Source organism: Aphelocoma coerulescens, chromosome 18 (genome assembly GCF_041296385.1).
Source record: "Aphelocoma coerulescens isolate FSJ_1873_10779 chromosome 18, UR_Acoe_1.0, whole genome shotgun sequence".
Taxonomy (NCBI): domain Eukaryota; kingdom Metazoa; phylum Chordata; class Aves; order Passeriformes; family Corvidae; genus Aphelocoma; species Aphelocoma coerulescens.
This window is the reverse complement of record NC_091031.1, coordinates 11,881,496-11,897,856: the sequence shown is the minus strand read 5'-3', so window position 1 is coordinate 11,897,856 and position 16,361 is coordinate 11,881,496. Positions and strand designations below refer to the sequence as shown.

General features: G+C 59.1%; 2 protein-coding genes across 2 annotated transcripts; both read right to left on the bottom strand.

The window, feature by feature from the left end:
- Nucleotides 1-231: 231 nt before the first annotated feature.
- Nucleotides 232-10,327, bottom strand: LOC138120243 (bMERB domain-containing protein 1-like). Its single transcript, XM_069032745.1, has 7 exons — nucleotides 9,934-10,327; nucleotides 5,322-5,442; nucleotides 3,778-3,851; nucleotides 2,365-2,479; nucleotides 2,161-2,234; nucleotides 1,492-1,645; nucleotides 232-759 (listed from the first exon to the last, which is right to left on the bottom strand). Exons 1-6 carry the CDS (start codon nucleotides 10,325-10,327, stop codon nucleotides 1,527-1,529), a joined length of 897 nt encoding a protein of 298 aa, XP_068888846.1. The 3' UTR covers nucleotides 232-759; nucleotides 1,492-1,526.
- A 3,328-nt stretch (nucleotides 10,328-13,655) lies between these two features.
- On the bottom strand, nucleotides 13,656-16,280 carry MFSD6L (major facilitator superfamily domain containing 6 like). The gene has a single exon (XM_069032594.1). It carries the CDS (start codon nucleotides 16,104-16,106, stop codon nucleotides 14,121-14,123), a length of 1,986 nt encoding a protein of 661 aa, XP_068888695.1. The 5' UTR covers nucleotides 16,107-16,280; the 3' UTR covers nucleotides 13,656-14,120.
- Between the last annotated feature and the right edge of the window lie 81 nt (nucleotides 16,281-16,361).

Genomic DNA, 16,361 nt, shown 5'->3' with positions numbered 1-16,361 from the left:
TGCAATGTGGGTCAGAACCAGAAATGGAAGGGTTGGGGATCTTGCTGCAGCAGCAGGCGCTGCTCTGGGCTTTCCAGGGAACTCCAAAGTCCAGCCTGACTCTTTAGGATCAGGTTTCTGTTCCTCTTTACCCTCCCCACTGTGACACAGCTGAGCCATCTCCTAAAAAGGTCCCAGGTGGGAACACAGCTACAGAGCTTCCAACAGACATTTATTGGTTTGGGTCGAGATCAATGCACATGAACCGGTGTCACGCCCGTGGGCTGGGCACCTTTTCCAGCAGTTCCATGTGCCCAGGGGAGCAGCCTGAGCCCTTCTCCAGGAGCAGCCACAGGGACACAGCTGGGACACACAGACATTCCCCACCAGGAGTCCTCAGGAACCATCCCATGGGCACTCCCAGGGTGGGGCAAGGGTGAGGAGGAGATCATCATCAGTGACCACAGCGTGTCCTGGGTGCTGGAGCAGGATGTTCTCCCAACAGCAGCTCCAGGTGCTTTTTATCCCTGGGTCTGGGTGTAGGATGCTCCAGTGCTGTGCTGTGGGCTCCCTGCTGCTGTCACAGCTCCCAGGCTGAGCCAGGGTGGCCCGTGGTGTCTGTGCTGCCATGGAGGATGTGGGGCCACCAGGACCTGTGCCAGCAGCCAGACCTGCCCAGCCAGCCTGGGAGCCTCGGTGGTGCTGCTGCAGGGAAATTGTGGACAATGATGGATGCTGGGTCTCTCAGAGGAGAACAGGGAGTGGACTCTGGCTGCAGACCTGGGGAGCAAAGGCAGGAGGTGGGAAATCAGGAATTACAGCCATGGGATCGCCTTGTGCTCCTTTCTTCAGCGGCCATAGAGCCAGCATCCACTGCCCCTGGGGGAACTCCTGCTGCCACTGGCCCCAGTGAAATCTCCTCTGGGGTGAGATGAATCCTCCCACAGAGCCACAACCCCCTGGACCTCTGTCCCCATCACCCTCCCCTCACACAGAGCTTGTCCCACACGGCGTCAGTCGGGTGCTGCAGCTCTGTTCTCGTCACCCTCTGGGGAAAGCCCACCCCAAGCTGTTTAGGCCTTGCTGGCCTTGTCTGCAGCTCCAAACCCCAATTTTGGCAGCAGTGCTGTGGGGCAGAGCCATCCACAGGGCGGGGAGGAAGCTGGAGCCAGGCACAGCCGCTCCAGTGGGGATCCCACCCCCATCTCTGTCAGGTCACTGCAGCTCCTCCCGGGATGAGCTGGGAAGCCCGCTCCAGCACTGGCAAGCAGCACCTCTGTGCGTCTGCCATTCCCACAGAATTTGGGATAACTTCTGTCCAGACCCACTGGCAGATGGATGGGAACTGCCTGGTTGGCTCAGCAGCCACAGGACTGTCCTGTGCCACTGACACAGCTCCCTGGGCAATCCCTGTTCCCAGAATCATGGCACATCCCTGTAGGCCTGCCCAGGAAGGCCCAGCTCCAAGGAAGCCCCTCCTGCCTGTCCCAGATTCCCAGGAATTGCCCCTACCACGGCATGTCCTGTTGCCAGGGGCTGGCAGTGCCCTACATGATGGAGCAGGTGAAGCCACAGCACTCCTTGAGCAGGGTCAGGCCTGTCTTGGTCACGTAGGGAGTGGAGGTTTGCTGTCCCCTCGATGTCATCTTCTTCTCTCGGACAGGAGCTGCGGGCAGAGGAATCGGGGTCTGCCCACAGCACAGGGCACAGCCCAGGGCTGGTGCTCAGAGCTCCTCTGGGGCTGCTGCTGGCCCCCTCAGAGCCACAGCCCCTGCACCATGAGGACACTGCCATGGCTGCTCTGGGGTGTCCCCAGGGCTGGGAATGCTTCCCATGGCCCTGGGGAGGTGACAGAACACAGGGTGGCTCTCATCAGAGGACATGGTGTCCATCCTGCACCCACCTGAGGTGTGAGGCAAGATTAAAGGGTCAGAGGAAGTCTGTCAACTCTAAAATAACCTATCCCATTCTCCTAGGCTGGGAAATGGATTCCTAACACCTCTTCCAATTCCAGATGTTCCCACGATGTGATCTCAAGCACCAGCATCCCCCAGTTCCACTTCCCCACCCTCCTCCGGGTAAGCCAGTCCCAGGCAGTCAAATCTTGGAGACAGAGTGCTCGGGAAAGGGGAGAAATGCCAGGGAGGTTCAGTGCCAGAAATGAATCCTGTCAGCACCTACCTGCTCTCTGGAGGTAGCTTTTGGAGAGCTTGCTCTGCAGGAACTCGGCCATTTCCTTGTCTTCTTCCCTTTCCCTGTGACAAAGAACTCGGTTTCTGCTCAGGAAAGGAGCAATGAGGCCCCCGGGAGCTCTGGCAAGGCAGGACACGGCTCAGGGGGTGGATTGCACTGTCCCCAGCACAAGGAACGAGTGACAGCAGCTACCTGAGCCTCTCAAACTCCACGTCATCCACTAGGAAATCCCGCGTTTCCACCAGCTTGTGGATCTGCTGCACCAGCTCCTCTTCCCTCTGCTTCTCCTCGTTGGACTTCTGGTTCTCTGCAGCACAGGGAGCACAGTTCACCCCCACAGGGGCCAGCCCCTCCTGCCAGGCCAGCCCTGCTCTGTTCTGCCCAGCTCTGAGCGTGGGAGCAAAGCCAACCCAAAGGGAGCAGCTGGATCCAGGCTCTGGCTGCTCAGTGAGCAGCGAGTGAAGGCCTGGAGGGCTCTCCCATCACTAAGAATGCCTGTCCTGTGTGAATTGGTATGGAATGGGATACAGTGGGGTACACGGAGACAACAGCCAGGAGCGGGAAACCAATGGGGAGCCACCCGAGGTGGGAACTCTGGCTGTTTGTACTGCTTAATGCCACATCTGAATTCTCCAGCCAGCTCCAAAACCAGCCCAGCCCAGACTGGATCAACCACGAGTGTTCCGTCAGCTAAATAAAAACACAGCAAAATTCACAGGATGGAGCCAGCCGGGTCTCAGCAGCTCCCAAACCAAGGACCGATTTGTAGTTGGGAGATTGATCCAGGTGCTGCCTCAGACCCATCCTGTTGTAAAACGTCCCCAGCAAGCGAAGGGTTTTCCTGTGGTGTCGTGCAGAGAATGAATTCCCTGGCACAGGAGCTGCTCTGGCCTGGGCTGGGCTCTCCCACCCCCTGAATTAACGCAGGGTCACCTGGGCACTGTCTCTGAGCAGCCCCCACCTGCCTGCTGGGGACACGGGCACTTCAAGTGGCATTTGGCTGCCACACGTCAGGCTGTGCCCAAGCCCCGGCTATTCGGGGTTAATTAACAACGGCCACTTGCAGTTAATTAACAACCTGCAGTCATGAGGAAGAATCTGTCAGAGTTAAGGTCCCACGAGACAAACGCTGTCCCTTTCTCCCCCCTGGCTGATGTCAGAGCCCATCATGACCACGGTGATGATCTGAATCATTAAAAGCACCTTGACTGGGGACATTTCGAGCCCCAGCCCTGGCTGGGCTCTGAGTAAGCACTGACGTGTTCCGGTCTTTATCCAAACCCAAGGCTGCCGTGGCTGTCTCACAAGAGCAGGGATGTGCAGGATTTTTCCAGCTCAGACTGGTCTGAGTCAACTTACAAAGGAGACAAAGAGAGCAGAATTTCTGCTCTCAGCTGGGTCTGGGAGTGCTGAAAAGGCAAGAAATGAAAACCCAAAGCAGGAAGGAAAGCCAGACTCATTTCTCCAGTAGCAGAGAAGACCAGTTTATCTCTGCTCTGAGGCATGGTTTAGGGAAAGTCCTGGTTTATGGACTGGAAGGTGTTGGCATTAAAAGCCCCCACGAGGCAGCAGGGTGGGGCTCTCTGAAGCTCCCCAAAGCCTTACCGGGCAGGGACAGGAGTTTTTGGAGCTCCGTTTTCAGCCGGCTGATTTCCTTACAAAGCTGGATGTCATCCATCCTGCGGAGACACAAACGGAACCTCTGAGGGGGAAAACTGGGAGAGCAGAGGTTCCAAACCCCCGGAGCAACACCCAGCCAGTGCCTCTGGTGGGGATCCCAGATTTCCCTTTGTTTTCCACAGGCAAGACAACGGAGAAGCCAAACAAGAGCTGTGAGCTTCGACGGCACCGGAGAGCATCGGGTACTGTTGCTATGGAAAGCCTTTAAGAAGTATACTTTTGATGATTTCCAAAAATCCTTTTCAACAACGAGTTCAGGGAGAACTGTGCCTCTGAGGGGCTCCAAATGCGAGCCTCTGAAGCAGCTCCCAGCTTCCACTCACGCTGGGTTTACCCAGGGATTCCCAGGCTGTGGGGTCCCTCAGTGCAGGGACCAGTGGGGACCCAGTCACGTCCCAAAGGCAGCAAAGGAAGTGCCACAGCCCAGGAAATGTCACCTTTGCCAAAATCCCAGTTGGTGCTGGGCTGGCAGGGTGGGATCTGAGGACTGGGCTGACTACGGCCCTTTAGTGATATTGAAAAGCCTAATCAACCCAAACTCTGGATGTTAGTCAGGTCTTCTCCTCCAAACACATTAAATCTCCTGATAGACCCATGGAAAATGTCCTTTATCTCCCCAAGTGCTGGTGGGCACCATTGCAACCTGGGGGCTGTTTTATTGCCTGAGATCTGAAAACCCTGGAGAATTTTATTCCAAAACTTCTTTGGTTATTGAGATGGACCCTGGAGAAAATCCTCCCCTCCTCACCAGGCTGCAAAGGCTGTGCTGGGAGTGGAGAGCGGGATGCAGGAAGGCGATACAGGGATGGGATGCTACATCCCGGCTAATCCAGCACTCCGGGGATGCGCTGGGGACAGGGAACTGCAGCAGAGCCAGGCTGTGGGAAAACATTCCAGGCACTGGTGCCAGGCCAATTCCAGCACGTCCTGGTGGCCCCAGGGCATGGAGGAGGAAAAGGGGAGGTGACAGGATGAGCAATACTTCAAACTGGGGAGAGCAGACTGTGGTTGTGTGGCTGCTCAGCAGCTGCAGATCCTGGTGCTGGGACAAAGCTGGATCTTCCTGCTGGGGCAAATCTCCAGAGAGCAGCCCCAAAGCACCAAATCCCAGGTCCCTTCCCAAGCCCAGCCCAAGAGCCTCGCACTGAGGAAGAGCATGGACCGGCTGGGAACACCTGGTGCTGGTGGGATGTGGGCACACTTGAGGGGTCAAACCTGTGTGATAAACTCTGCTTGCACAGAATTCAGCTGGCTCAGAGCTCCCCAGCCACAGGGGCGGCTTCGTAAGAGGGACCCATTCAGGAGAGCAAGGCCAGAGCGTGCGAGAGGCTGCACTTCCAGCTGGGAAACAAGGTGGGAAGCAGCCACAGCCCTGCTCATCCCTGGGGCTGGGCTGTGCTTGGCTGGGCAGGAGGAGGTGCTGGGGTGTCCCTGGAGGGAGCAGAGCAGGAGGGGGCACAGGGACTCACATGTAGCGCAGCTCCGACTCCCTGCGCACCAGGATCTCCCGGATCCGCTCGATCCTGAAGAGCTCTCCCTCGATGTCATCGATGGTGGTGGTGGAGTCAGCCATGGACACGACCTCGTCCTCTGGAAAAGGAATGGGAGCCACTTTAGGCAGCAGGAGACCAGCAGGGACCTCAGGGCAGCCTTGGGCCCAGCAGCACTTTTCCTGCTCCTGGCCCCTGTGCCAGGCTCTGTGCTGGGACAAAGCCCCACATCCCCAGGGGTCTCCCCCTCTCCCAACAGCAGGAGGCCAAGGGAGCTGGAAACTGCTGGAGGGAAGAGTGGGAATGTCCCTTTCTTTTTCCAGAGCCATGTCCAGCACAGAGAGCTGAGCCTGCCCAGCAGCCTCCTCCTGCATGGCCAGGAGCAAATCCTGGGCACACAAAGCTCAGATCTGAGGGGTCACGGGGATGAAATTCCCTCTGCTGCTCCCCCTCCCTCACACGCTGGATGAACACCGCCCATCCTTCCCAGCTCTCTGAGGGGAGAAGCCCCCCTGAGACCCAGCAGGGCAGCTCAGCTCTGCTCCCTCACCCTCTGCAGTGCTGAGGATCACATCCATCCCCACCCGGGGAAACTGAGGCAGGGAAAGGGGGGTCACCTGCTCAGGGCAAGGGGCAGGAGCTTCCCAGCAAAATGTGGGATAAAGGGGCTGTAATTTGTATTTCAGGGGGATGGACAGGACGAAAGCCCATCCACCCCCGTCCATGGCTCTGACCAGCAGCTCCTCCTCACCCTCCGTGACTCACACACACAGATCCCACTCCTTTGCTCCAGACCATCCCACGGATTTACTCGTGGGTGCTGTGTGGATCCCACAGTGGCTCCCAGCCACTTTTATGGGAAGAGCTGAGGATTTGCTCCAAGCCAGCCCAGTCTGGCTCTCAGACACGACACTGAGCCTGGGACCAGTGCCAGGCAGCAGCACCTTCATCACATCCCGGCTAATCCTGGGATGCGCTGGGGACAGTGGGCTGCAGCAGAGCCAGGCTGTGGGAAAACATTCCAAACCCTTCCAAATACCACATCAGGGCAAAGTCTGCTTCCTTTGAGCCTTCACAGGGCACCTCTCCCCTCTGAGGTTTTGCCTTCCTGCAGCCCTGGGACTTTCCCCGTGCAGGGAGAGGGGAAAGCACAACCCTGTTACTGCTCCAGGAGCAGGATTTTCCAGGCAGGGATGATGGGAGATGTCAGGGTATGGGGTCTGGGCATTCCAAATGGGATCCAGGCCAGTGCTGAGGGTGACAGGCAGGAAGAGACAAACTCTAAGGCCCAAGACCAAACACTCTGCGCTCCCTGTCCTCTCCCCATCACAGAACACTGCCCGGGAAATCATTCCCAGAGTGGGACATATTTCCAAGACTTCCAGCAGGGAAGCTTTATTGTGGAAATCCGATGGTTTGGATTCCTGTGAGTGGCTTGGAGAAGAAATTTCTGCTGTTTCTGGCTGGGAAACTCATGAGGATTTCTCAGAGATTGTCTCCCTCTCCCCCAGGCACGAAGGCTCAGCTGATGCCAGGGCGTGACTCCTTGCTCAGAGCCGTCGGGATGCTGCCAGGAGCCAGTGCTTGATCAGGACAGACAAATCCCTGGGCTGGGCAGGGTGTGAGGCTGGATGAGCCCTCCAGCAGCTCCTGCCCCGGGCTCTGCACAGCCCCCTCCCTCTGCCTCGTTTCCTGACGAGGTTGCCAAGGGACCGGCCTGTGGCTGCTACAGCATCAGGATGCGGTTGCTAAGGGACCAGAGTGCGGTTGCTAGGGGACCGGGATGCTGAGGTCCCTCATCCTGAGCATCCTGGGGCTCTGCCACCCCGAAGCTCCTCTGGCCTGGGATATTTGGCTGCAGCTGCACCCAGCTGAGCAGCTGGGGATGGCCCAGGGACCCGTGGCAGATGCTGGCAGATGTGCAGGTGCCAGCACAGCTGGAGGCGCAGGTGGCACAGCTGGATGTGCCTGTGGGCAGCCGCTCCCTGGGGCTGTACCTCAGCTCAGCTCCAGAGCTGTCATGGAAAGCTGCGTTGCTGTGTCCCCTCTGTGCCCAGGCAGAGATGACAAGGCTGGTGGCTGCCCAGGTGTGCCAATGAACACGGGGACAGATAAACCCGGAGCTCCCTGCAGCCTCCATCCGAGGACACACCGACCAGCCCCGGGAGCACAGGGGCGGGGCTGGGCAGGGGGACTGTCACTCCTGGCCTGCCCGGGTGGGGGATAACCCAGAATGTCACCTATCCCTGCTGGCAGAGTCATCTGGCTGAGGTTCCCAGCCAGGTATTTCCCGGGAGGAGCACCAGGGTTTGGAACAGCTGTCAGCATCCCTTCTTCTCCCTCTCATCCCAGAATGTTGTTAGCACAACCATTCCAGGTGGGAGAGGTGAATCCTCGCCTGTACAGGCAGAGGGATGAGGTGGCAGTGCTGGGAGGGGAGGAGGTGGAAGAGCTGAGTTGCTTTCCCCCACCTGCAGCAGGAGGCTGGGCTGTAATTCCAGCCTGAGGAAAGCTCCTGGCTCAGCTCTGGGATGGTTCCCATCAGGTGTGGCTGGCACCACCCTGCCCTCACACACACCTTGAAGTCACCTTCCTGGACACTGCCCAGGTCAGGAGTGTGCTGGGACGTGGGGACAGTGAGAAGGTTGCAGCACAGCCCGGCCAGGGCCGCAGGGCTCAGCTGGAGGGTGCCAGCCCTTGGTGCTGTGGTCAGGTCCTGACACTCTGCATCCCTCAGGAATCCCAGGGAACTGCTCCCCAAAGCAGCCAGTGCTGGACAAGAAGTTCTGACAGGACCTTCGTGTCCCTGGAGCTGCTGAATTCAGGGCAGAAGCAGAGGGAGGGCAGTGCCAGGAGAAAACTGGAAAATGAAGCCCACGAACCCTGGGAGGGAGCACCTGGAGAAGGAGACACCCCAGGCAGGGTGTTCATTAAAGCTGTGATCAAGCTCACAATCTAAATCTCCCTTTGGGGACAGACAGGGATGGCCCCAGGTGTGGCCACACTGTCCAGGGGTCCCTTTGCTCCCACAGCGCTCCCACAGCAGCACAGCCACACACAGAAACCCACAGAGACAGAAACCCCCACACAGAAACCCCCCAGTGCCCGAGCCAAAGGGATCCCACCCGGCACCACTTCAACATGGCCAACCAAGGAGGGGGAGAAAGCTTTGACTGAAATTTGGAGATGCTCTAATAACATCCAGCCCAGGGTGTGTGTTACACACAAGGAGTGTAATGGCCAGAGACTTCCACTCCAGAAGGTTTGGGGAAAACATTTGGACAGTCTGCAGCGAGCCTGGGATGAGTCACGGCAGCCAACAGTGCAGGGTGAGTTTCATGCAATTTTCTTCATGATTAAAGTTGGGAAATCGATTGACAGCCCCCTGTGGAGGGGTCAGAGCTCTTTATGGGTGCACCATCCCAAATGGCCTCTAACTCAGCCGTGTGCTTTCCTGTGCTCCAGAGAGCAGCAGGGACAGGGCACATTCAGCCTGAACAGCAGCAGGACAAGAGGCTCCAGGAGCTCCTCCAGGAGCTCAGGGCTCCACAGGCTCAGCCTGAGCTGTCCTGGCTGGGAGCAAGCAGCAGAGCAGCATCCAAACAGCAGGCAGGGATTGTTGCAGTGTCCTCACCCATCCCAAGGTCCCCAGGAGCTGGGAGTTCACACAACTGCACCGAATCAACAAAACCGCAGCCACTACAGTCCTGCTTACAGACACCCACGGGGGATGTCCAGGCCATACCCAGCACCCTGCGTCCAGCCCCTGGGCCACCCCGATGTCACCCAGCTGCTGGAGCAGAGGACCCGGGTGATGAAGGTGTTCAGACCCCCACGGGGGTTGTAGGGGAGGATACACCCTGCCAGGAAAGGCACAAAGGAAACGGATCAAAACTTCCCACAGCTCACCCAGGAGCTGAGCAGCTTCGTGGGCACCACACACCTCCCAGGCAGTAACCAGCAGGGTGCTGGAGTTGGCTCCATCCCTCCTCCCTTGCCTCTCCAGCTGCCTGTCGCTGCCCCACTGCGTGCAAGGGGCGAAGGGGGCACAGAGAGGGACGGGAAGGGGAGAGGTCGGAGGGGTGGCAGAGCAGAGGGATCGCAGGCGCCTCCCCTCCGCACAGCCCAGCACTGCGACCCTTCCTCCCAGCCCAAGGTCGAGGGCTCTCCTTAAGGCAATTCCCCTGCTTGGCATCCCCCGCTCTTCTCACCCCGGGTCCTGCTGGGGGAACTGGTCAGAGAGGGGCGAAGGCGGTGAAGGACAGGGCGAGCCCTCCAGGCCCCCGTCACAGCCGTGCCCACGGCCGGGCATGGCAGCGCAGCGGCGCCGTGTCCAGCTGGGCAGCAGCGGCCAGATGTGACCCTGCTCCCCCGGTGTGTCCCTGCAGACATCCCCCCCCCCTCCCGCCCAGCCCCTTCTCCCCGTCCTTTTTCTCCCCCAGCCACTCCATCCATCCATCCATCCATCCATCCATCCATCCATCCATCCATCCATCCATCCATCCATCCATCCCCGGGGGAAGTTGGGTTCGGGCGGTGCCGGTCCCGTCCCGGTCCCGTCCCGGTCCCGTCCCGGTCCCGCCGCGCTCACCTGGCCCCGCGCCGGCCGGCGGCCACCGGGTGGATTCCATGGATCCGTACCGGGGAGAAGCGCGGCTGCCCTCCATCCGCAGCCCAGCGCGCTGTGCTCCGCCGGGGCGGGGGCTCCCGCCGCTCCCTCCGCGCTGCTCCCGCCGCTCCGCCGGGGCGGGGGCTCGCACTGATCCCACCGCTCCGACCCCACGGCTCCGCCGGGGCGGGGGCTCCCGCCGCTCCCTTTCCTCCTCTCCCACTACTGCCGTCGCTCCCACCGCTCCGATCCCGCCGCTCCGCCTGGGCGGGGGCTCGCACTGTTCCCACCGCTCCGCTCCCTCCGATCCCACCGCTCCCTGCGCTCCGAGTCCTCCGCCTGCAGGCCCCGACCCCCGCAGTTTCCCCTGGGGCATTCCCCGGACCCTTTCCGGCCGTTTCACGCCCCCAAATCTCAGCAGCGGCACCGACAGCGGGGCCCGGGCACTGAAGGCGCCCAGGCTCTGCGGGACACGGGGATGGGATACGGGGATGGGACACGGGGTGCCGGCAGTGAGGCACAGCACCCAAGAGCCCCCCCCCCCCAAAACTGCTGCGAGGTGCGGAGCCAGGGCAGCTGCGTTTTCCAGTGGAAGCAACTTTTCTCCATGGAAAAACCCAACAGCGAGAGTTTGACAACGCTCCAAGGGCTGAAATCCAGCACGGTGGCGGCACCCACCCCAGCAGGACCCCGACGGTCTCTCCTCTCTCCGGCCAGCACAGCACTGACCCCTGCCACTGTCCTGAAGGCTGGGCCCAGCAAAGCGACAAGGGAAGGTGGGGATGGGCGTGGGTTGCAAACCCTGCTGCTCACAGGGGTTTGTGCTCCCAGAGCACCTGGCTGGGGATTCCCAGCTGTGGAGGGACGCACCTCAACACCCCCCGCCCCAAAGCACACGGAGGGGTCCTCTTCTGGGACACTTCTCTGCTAGGAGGTGCCTGTAGGTGACACTGATGTCCCCACGCACAGGTCCAGGGGCTCAGGGACACCCCAGCCTGGCAATGCGGCTCAGGGACACTTTGGGAAGTGCCACAGGGCTGGAGAGCAGGGACACAGCAACACAAGGGAGGGGTCTGGGCATCAGCGCCTGCCCAGAACCAGCCCATGGGCTCTGCTCGCAGCAGCCTCACCTCCAGCCAGTGAAACACAAACCTGAGCAAGATCTGGGAATTCCCATCTCCTACAGCCAAAGAGGAGCTCTTGACTTTTGATCCAGTCAAGTGATTTAAAGCAGAACACAGGCCAGAGGGATGGTGCTCCATTCTTTGAGGAGAACTGTGCAATACAAACACAATGAGGAGGCAAAAATTAAGAGTCTGTGTAAAAACGGGGGAAAGACAGGACATGGGAGCTGCTGCTCTGGGCTGGCAATGCAGCAGCAGCACCTTGCTCCAGAACTCCTCTGAAAATGCTCCCAGGAGCAGCAGCACAAAGCCACGAGGCCGTGGGCTGTGAGCTGGAACGGTGATCCGTGACAAACAGGGAGCTCCAGTATTCCAGTGAATTGTTCAGGAGTGCCCTGGGTTTGTAAGGAACTGCTGGGCTCCCAGCTGAGGGCCACCCCGGATTGGTTTGGGCGTTTGGATGTGCGAGGAAGGAGAACCATGAAGTGGCTGCTTCTCAGCTCATTAATGATGGGCACCCACCAGCCCTGGAACCAGCGGGGCTGCAGTGACTCACCTTGTTTTGGTCGCTCCACAGCGCAGAGAAAATGAACCTGTAAATATTTTAATTAGTTCTTCAGGCAAATACTCTCCAGGATGACTTTCACTGTGAGCAGCCAGATCTTCTGGGGGCTGTTTAATGCATTTTATAGGCTCACTTAATCCCTAAAAAAGCACGGGAGTAAATCAGACAGTCCAGAGGCACCCACGGGGTCAGGATACAATTCACACACCATTGGATCTGCTGGATTGGATGGAATCGTCCTGGGCAAATCCACTGTGCACAGGGAAGTGCAAATCGGGGACGGGAGCAGCATGTGCTCTACACCTGACAGGACCCTGGGCTTCTTTCCTCACCCAGGTCCTGGAATTCTGGGGCTGAGGAGTTTCAATGGGATCTTTCCCTGCTCCTTCTTAGGGAGATGTGCTCGTGCTGTGGGCAGGCAGGATTTAAGGGAATGCCCAAAACGGGGCGTCAGTGTAATAATCTTGCACAATAAGGTTATTTTTAAAAGATTTTTAATCCATTAAACACATTTGCTGCTGATTCGGGGGAGTCGTCCCTCTCCACAGCTCCAGGGTGGACAGGCACCTGTCATTCCAAGGCTTCTCTCTACCAAACTGGAATCCAGCAGCTGCTGTTGTGCTGAGGCAGAGGAAAAGGGCACAGCTCACGCAGGTAATAGGCTTCTAACGAGGGCAGAGCTGGCAGCTGAAGCTGCAGCTGCATTTCAAACCATTCCAGCTCTTTCTGTGCCTCTCACAAAGGCTCTGGATGTGCTGCGTGCGGGGATGAGCCTGACTGCAGGCAGATCCCCCACTAACCAGCTTTGTTCCTCAGGTATTACATGATAATAAGGCCGGGAGAGATTCTTGACACTAAAATTGCTCTCCGCTCGTGTTTGAACTCCCGGGAGAAGGTAACATCTTAATAAAAAGTTCCAGCTATTCTTGGCACGGGGACAATTCTATCTATAGAGCCATTGCAGCGAGCGCTCTGCTGGCACAGAGGATCGGTGCCAGGAAGAGAGGGAGCTAATTACCCTGAAAGCATCTGATGCACAGATAATGCGGGATCGGTGCATACAGAGAAAGGAATTATCTCCAAGGAGTCCTTCCCTTGTCTCCAGCGCTTCCTGCCGAGCCCACAACACGGCAGGGTGACACATTTGCATATGCCACATTAAATATGCGTTTCCATAAATATTCTGCTTTTTGCAGCTGCCTGTCTCGGGGTTGTGAGCCACTCACGCAGATGTTATTGAAATCCATCCCTCTGCTCAGCAATGATGCAATTCCTTGACCAAGGAATACCTGATAAACTGACAGCAGCCTTTGCTGGTGGCTGAAGGGACTCCAAAGCTCATTTAAACCCCATTTAAGATCTTTTAATGAGACCAGACCACCGATTTTTCATTGAAAGGCAAAACTTACCTCCCAGAGAGGGGTTGAAATCTGTGCCTTGGAGGTGAAGGCAGGGTAGGTAAGGCAGGTTTAACCCAGGAATGGGTTAAAAAGGGAGGGCTGGAAATCAGTGACCTCCAACTGGGAGTAACCTGGGATAACTCGGTGTGAAGGAGCTCCTCTGGCACGGACTGAGTGCTGCTCTCTGCCTGTGTACCTGTGCCCAGGTGTTGCCTTGGGGGTCCCCTGGGTAGTGAGGGAACAGAAATAAATTCCCCGTTCTGTCTGTGGGGTTGTGGCTGTCCCTGCCGGGCTGCCTCACACAGCAGCTGGAGGATCCCTGCTCAGGATCCAGGCAGGATCAGCAGCTTCCAGCAGTGCCAAGCTGGATGGATCCCATCCCGCCCTCCGGTAATTGCCAGCCCACAGAAGTGACACCAGTCGGGAGGCCCGGCTGCTTCCTGTCACCTGCAATGCCGGGGGACGCCTTAAGTCGCCACCAGGAAGTGCCCAGGAGGGCTGGGCCAGCCACGGGCGCTGCCTCTGAGCACACCTGAAGGTTTTCCCCAGCAGATTCCAAGCAGAGGCACCCTGAAATCACAAAACGCGACAAGGCAGATGGTCTGCGGCAAAACCTTCTTTTACAAATGAACCAGTTTTTTATTCACAGCCCTTAGAGTGCAAAGAGTTCACAGCCGCCTTGGAAGGGTTCCGTGTGCTGTCAGCACGTCAATCATTTCCATCTGATTGTGTCACAGCCCAGGTCACAGCTGTCACTCACAGCCTCGGCTGCAGCACTGGCAGCAACAATCCAAGTTTGTTTTTCGACTAAAAACTCATCTACATTCATTTCAGCCAATGTACACCTGAAACATCCTTTGGGGATTTTGGAAGCAAAATCATCAAGTTAAAAAGGAAAAATTACAAAAAAAGGAAGAAGCCTATAAAGTAAAAAATAAGATTTATAATTTTTTTTTAAAAAATAAAAATCTCTCCCGTCAGATACAGCCTGTATATAGTTAGCACTTTAGAATTAACAGTGATTCCTGGATATTATCATTATACCAGCTTCCCATGCCACCCCACAGATTTAGGTTCAGATTAGTTGACCCCGTGCTGCTGTATCCAATTCCTGTTAAAGCTCTCATCCTTCATGGCCTTTACCAGCCAGTCCTTCTCGTTCTCCTCCTCAGAGTCGCTCATTTCACTGGAATCAGCAGCCAGGAGTCGGGAATAATTAATTTTCCTCTGCCGGGGCAGTCTGGATTGGACAATTATGAAGAAGAGGATCCAGAGCCCGAGCCCCACGCAGCTGGCCTGGAACAGCACTGCCAGCCCCAAGTGCTGCACCACAAACCCCCCCCCAACGCTGCCCAGGCTGGCTCCTCCCGCGCAGAGCCCCCCGAGCAGGGCGTGCAGGGCGCGCTCCGTGCCCGGCGTGGCGATGTCCCCCACTGTCCCCTCCAGCTGCCAGCGCAGGGCCCCGCTGCTGAGGGCGGACAGCGCCTGCACGGGCAGCGCTGCCCACGGAGCCCGGAGCAGGGAGTAGCTGAGGAGCTGCGCTGCCAGCACGCCCAGGCTCAGCACCACCATCCTGGCGCCCGGCAGCGCCCGCAGCAGCTGCCCCTTGAAGGGGTGAAGGCCCAGCTCTGCCAGCGGCCCCAGGGCCACCCAGAGCCCCATGAGGAGCTCGCTGCCGCCCTGGTCCTGCAGCTGCCACAGGAGGAAGTTGTGCCCGGCAGAGCTGGCAGCACCCATGAGGAACACGGTGCCTGCGAACAGCAGTGCCCGGCTGTCCCCCCACAGCAGGGCCAGCGCTTTGGCCAGCCTGGGAGCACAGGCGCTTTTCCTGGGAATGTGGCTGGGAAAGAAGGCGCTGACAAGCAGTGAGAGCATTGCCAGGACAGCGTAGCTGTAGAAGTGCACGGCGAGGCGGGGGATGGAGCGGCCGAGGGAGCAATCCAGCTGATCCACCAGCACGGACACGCCGCAGGCTCCGGCGGCCGCGCCCACAGAACTCCACAGCCAGAGCCGCCCGAACCTGTCTGTGGCGTCCACAAAGTCCAGGTACTCGTAGACACTCTCATCCATGGTCCATTCCAAGGAAGTGGCCAACAGCTCCCAAAGCACCACAGCACCCAGGACCATGAGAAAAACCTGATACTCTCTGTCCTGGGAGATGCTTTGTGCTGCCTTGAAGTTGACATCTCGAGACTCCAAAAGGTTTTCAGACACGTAGGCATCTCCAACAGTGGGAAAAGCTGTTTTAAACAAAGCTGGCTCATTACTCTCAGTAGCATTTAGGCTTTCCTCAGCATCATCAGCAAGATCTGTTGCAGCAGAACCCGGAGTTTCCTCCTGGAGTCCAGGGGAGGGAGGTCCGTAGGAAGCCGGCCTTTCTGGCTCCTGTGTCCGCTGATCAATGGCTCTCACTGTCCAACCAGAGGGACCATCCAAGGAGCCATCTCCCTTCGGATCACCTTCCCCAAGTCTTCTGCCGTTTTCCTGAAGTGCACCTGTTGTGCCCAATAACCCCTGGAAGGTTGAAATGCCCAGAGCGGGCTTCCTGCTCGCTGCCAACACGTCAGCAGCTGCTCTCCCCGTTCCCTTTGGCACAGCTCTCGCGTCCGTCGCAGCACTCGAGCTTAACGCTGTGTAACTGCTTGTGCCGGGGCTGGGCACCGGGCTGGTCATCGGGCTGGGCACTGTGGTGGGCACCGGGACGAGCAGAGTGGAAGGGAGCGCGGAGGGCAGGGAGCCGGGCAGGCCGAGCTGCCCGCTGTGGTCGCAGCCCGCGTCCCCCGCGGGCGGGATGAGGGTGAGCGCCAGGCTGGCCCCGGCCGAGCCCAGCACCGACCCCGCCAGCAGCAGCCGCCGGCCGGCGCGGCCCCGCGGGCAGCACAGCGGCACGGCGAGCGCCGCCAGGTGCCGGGCCCCGGCCGCGGCCCCCACGAGCGGCGCGGGCAGCCCGAGCAGCCGCAGGTACAGCGGCACGAAGGGCGCGGCGCAGCCCCGGCCCGCGCCCTGCAGCAGCCGGAACAGCGCGGCCAGCGCCAGGGCCCGGCCCACGTCCCACCGCTCGCTCATGGCCCCCGCCGCATGTCCTCACCCGCTGCCGCCGCTCCCCGCCGGCCCCGCTCCGGGCCCAGTGACCGCTCCGGGCCCAGTGACCGCTCCGGGCCCAGTGACCGCTCCGGCGGCTCCGGCCCGGCCGCACCTGCCCCGCCCCGGGGGGATGGCGGGGGCGCAGCGCCGTCTGCCGACAGGGACCGGGACGGGAACGGGAACGGCACGAGAATGGCCCGGCACGGGAATGGGAACGGCACCGGCCCCGACACGGGA

Excerpts from the sequence above, each read along its gene's own strand:
- LOC138120243 (XM_069032745.1), bottom strand. The coding sequence starts at position 10,327 with ATGCCCCAGGGGAAACTGCGGGGGTCGGGGCCTGCAGGCGGAGGACTC. Across the intron at positions 3,852-5,321 it reads GAGTCGGAGCTGCGCTACAT|GATGGATGACATCCAGCTTT; the intron begins GTGAGTCCCTGT and ends GTGTCTCCGCAG. Across the intron at positions 1,646-2,160 it reads AAGCTACCTCCAGAGAGCAG|CTCCTGTCCGAGAGAAGAAG; the intron begins GTAGGTGCTGAC and ends CTCTGCCCGCAG.
- MFSD6L (XM_069032594.1), bottom strand. The coding sequence starts at position 16,106 with ATGAGCGAGCGGTGGGACGTGGGCCGGGCCCTGGCGCTGGCCGCGCTG.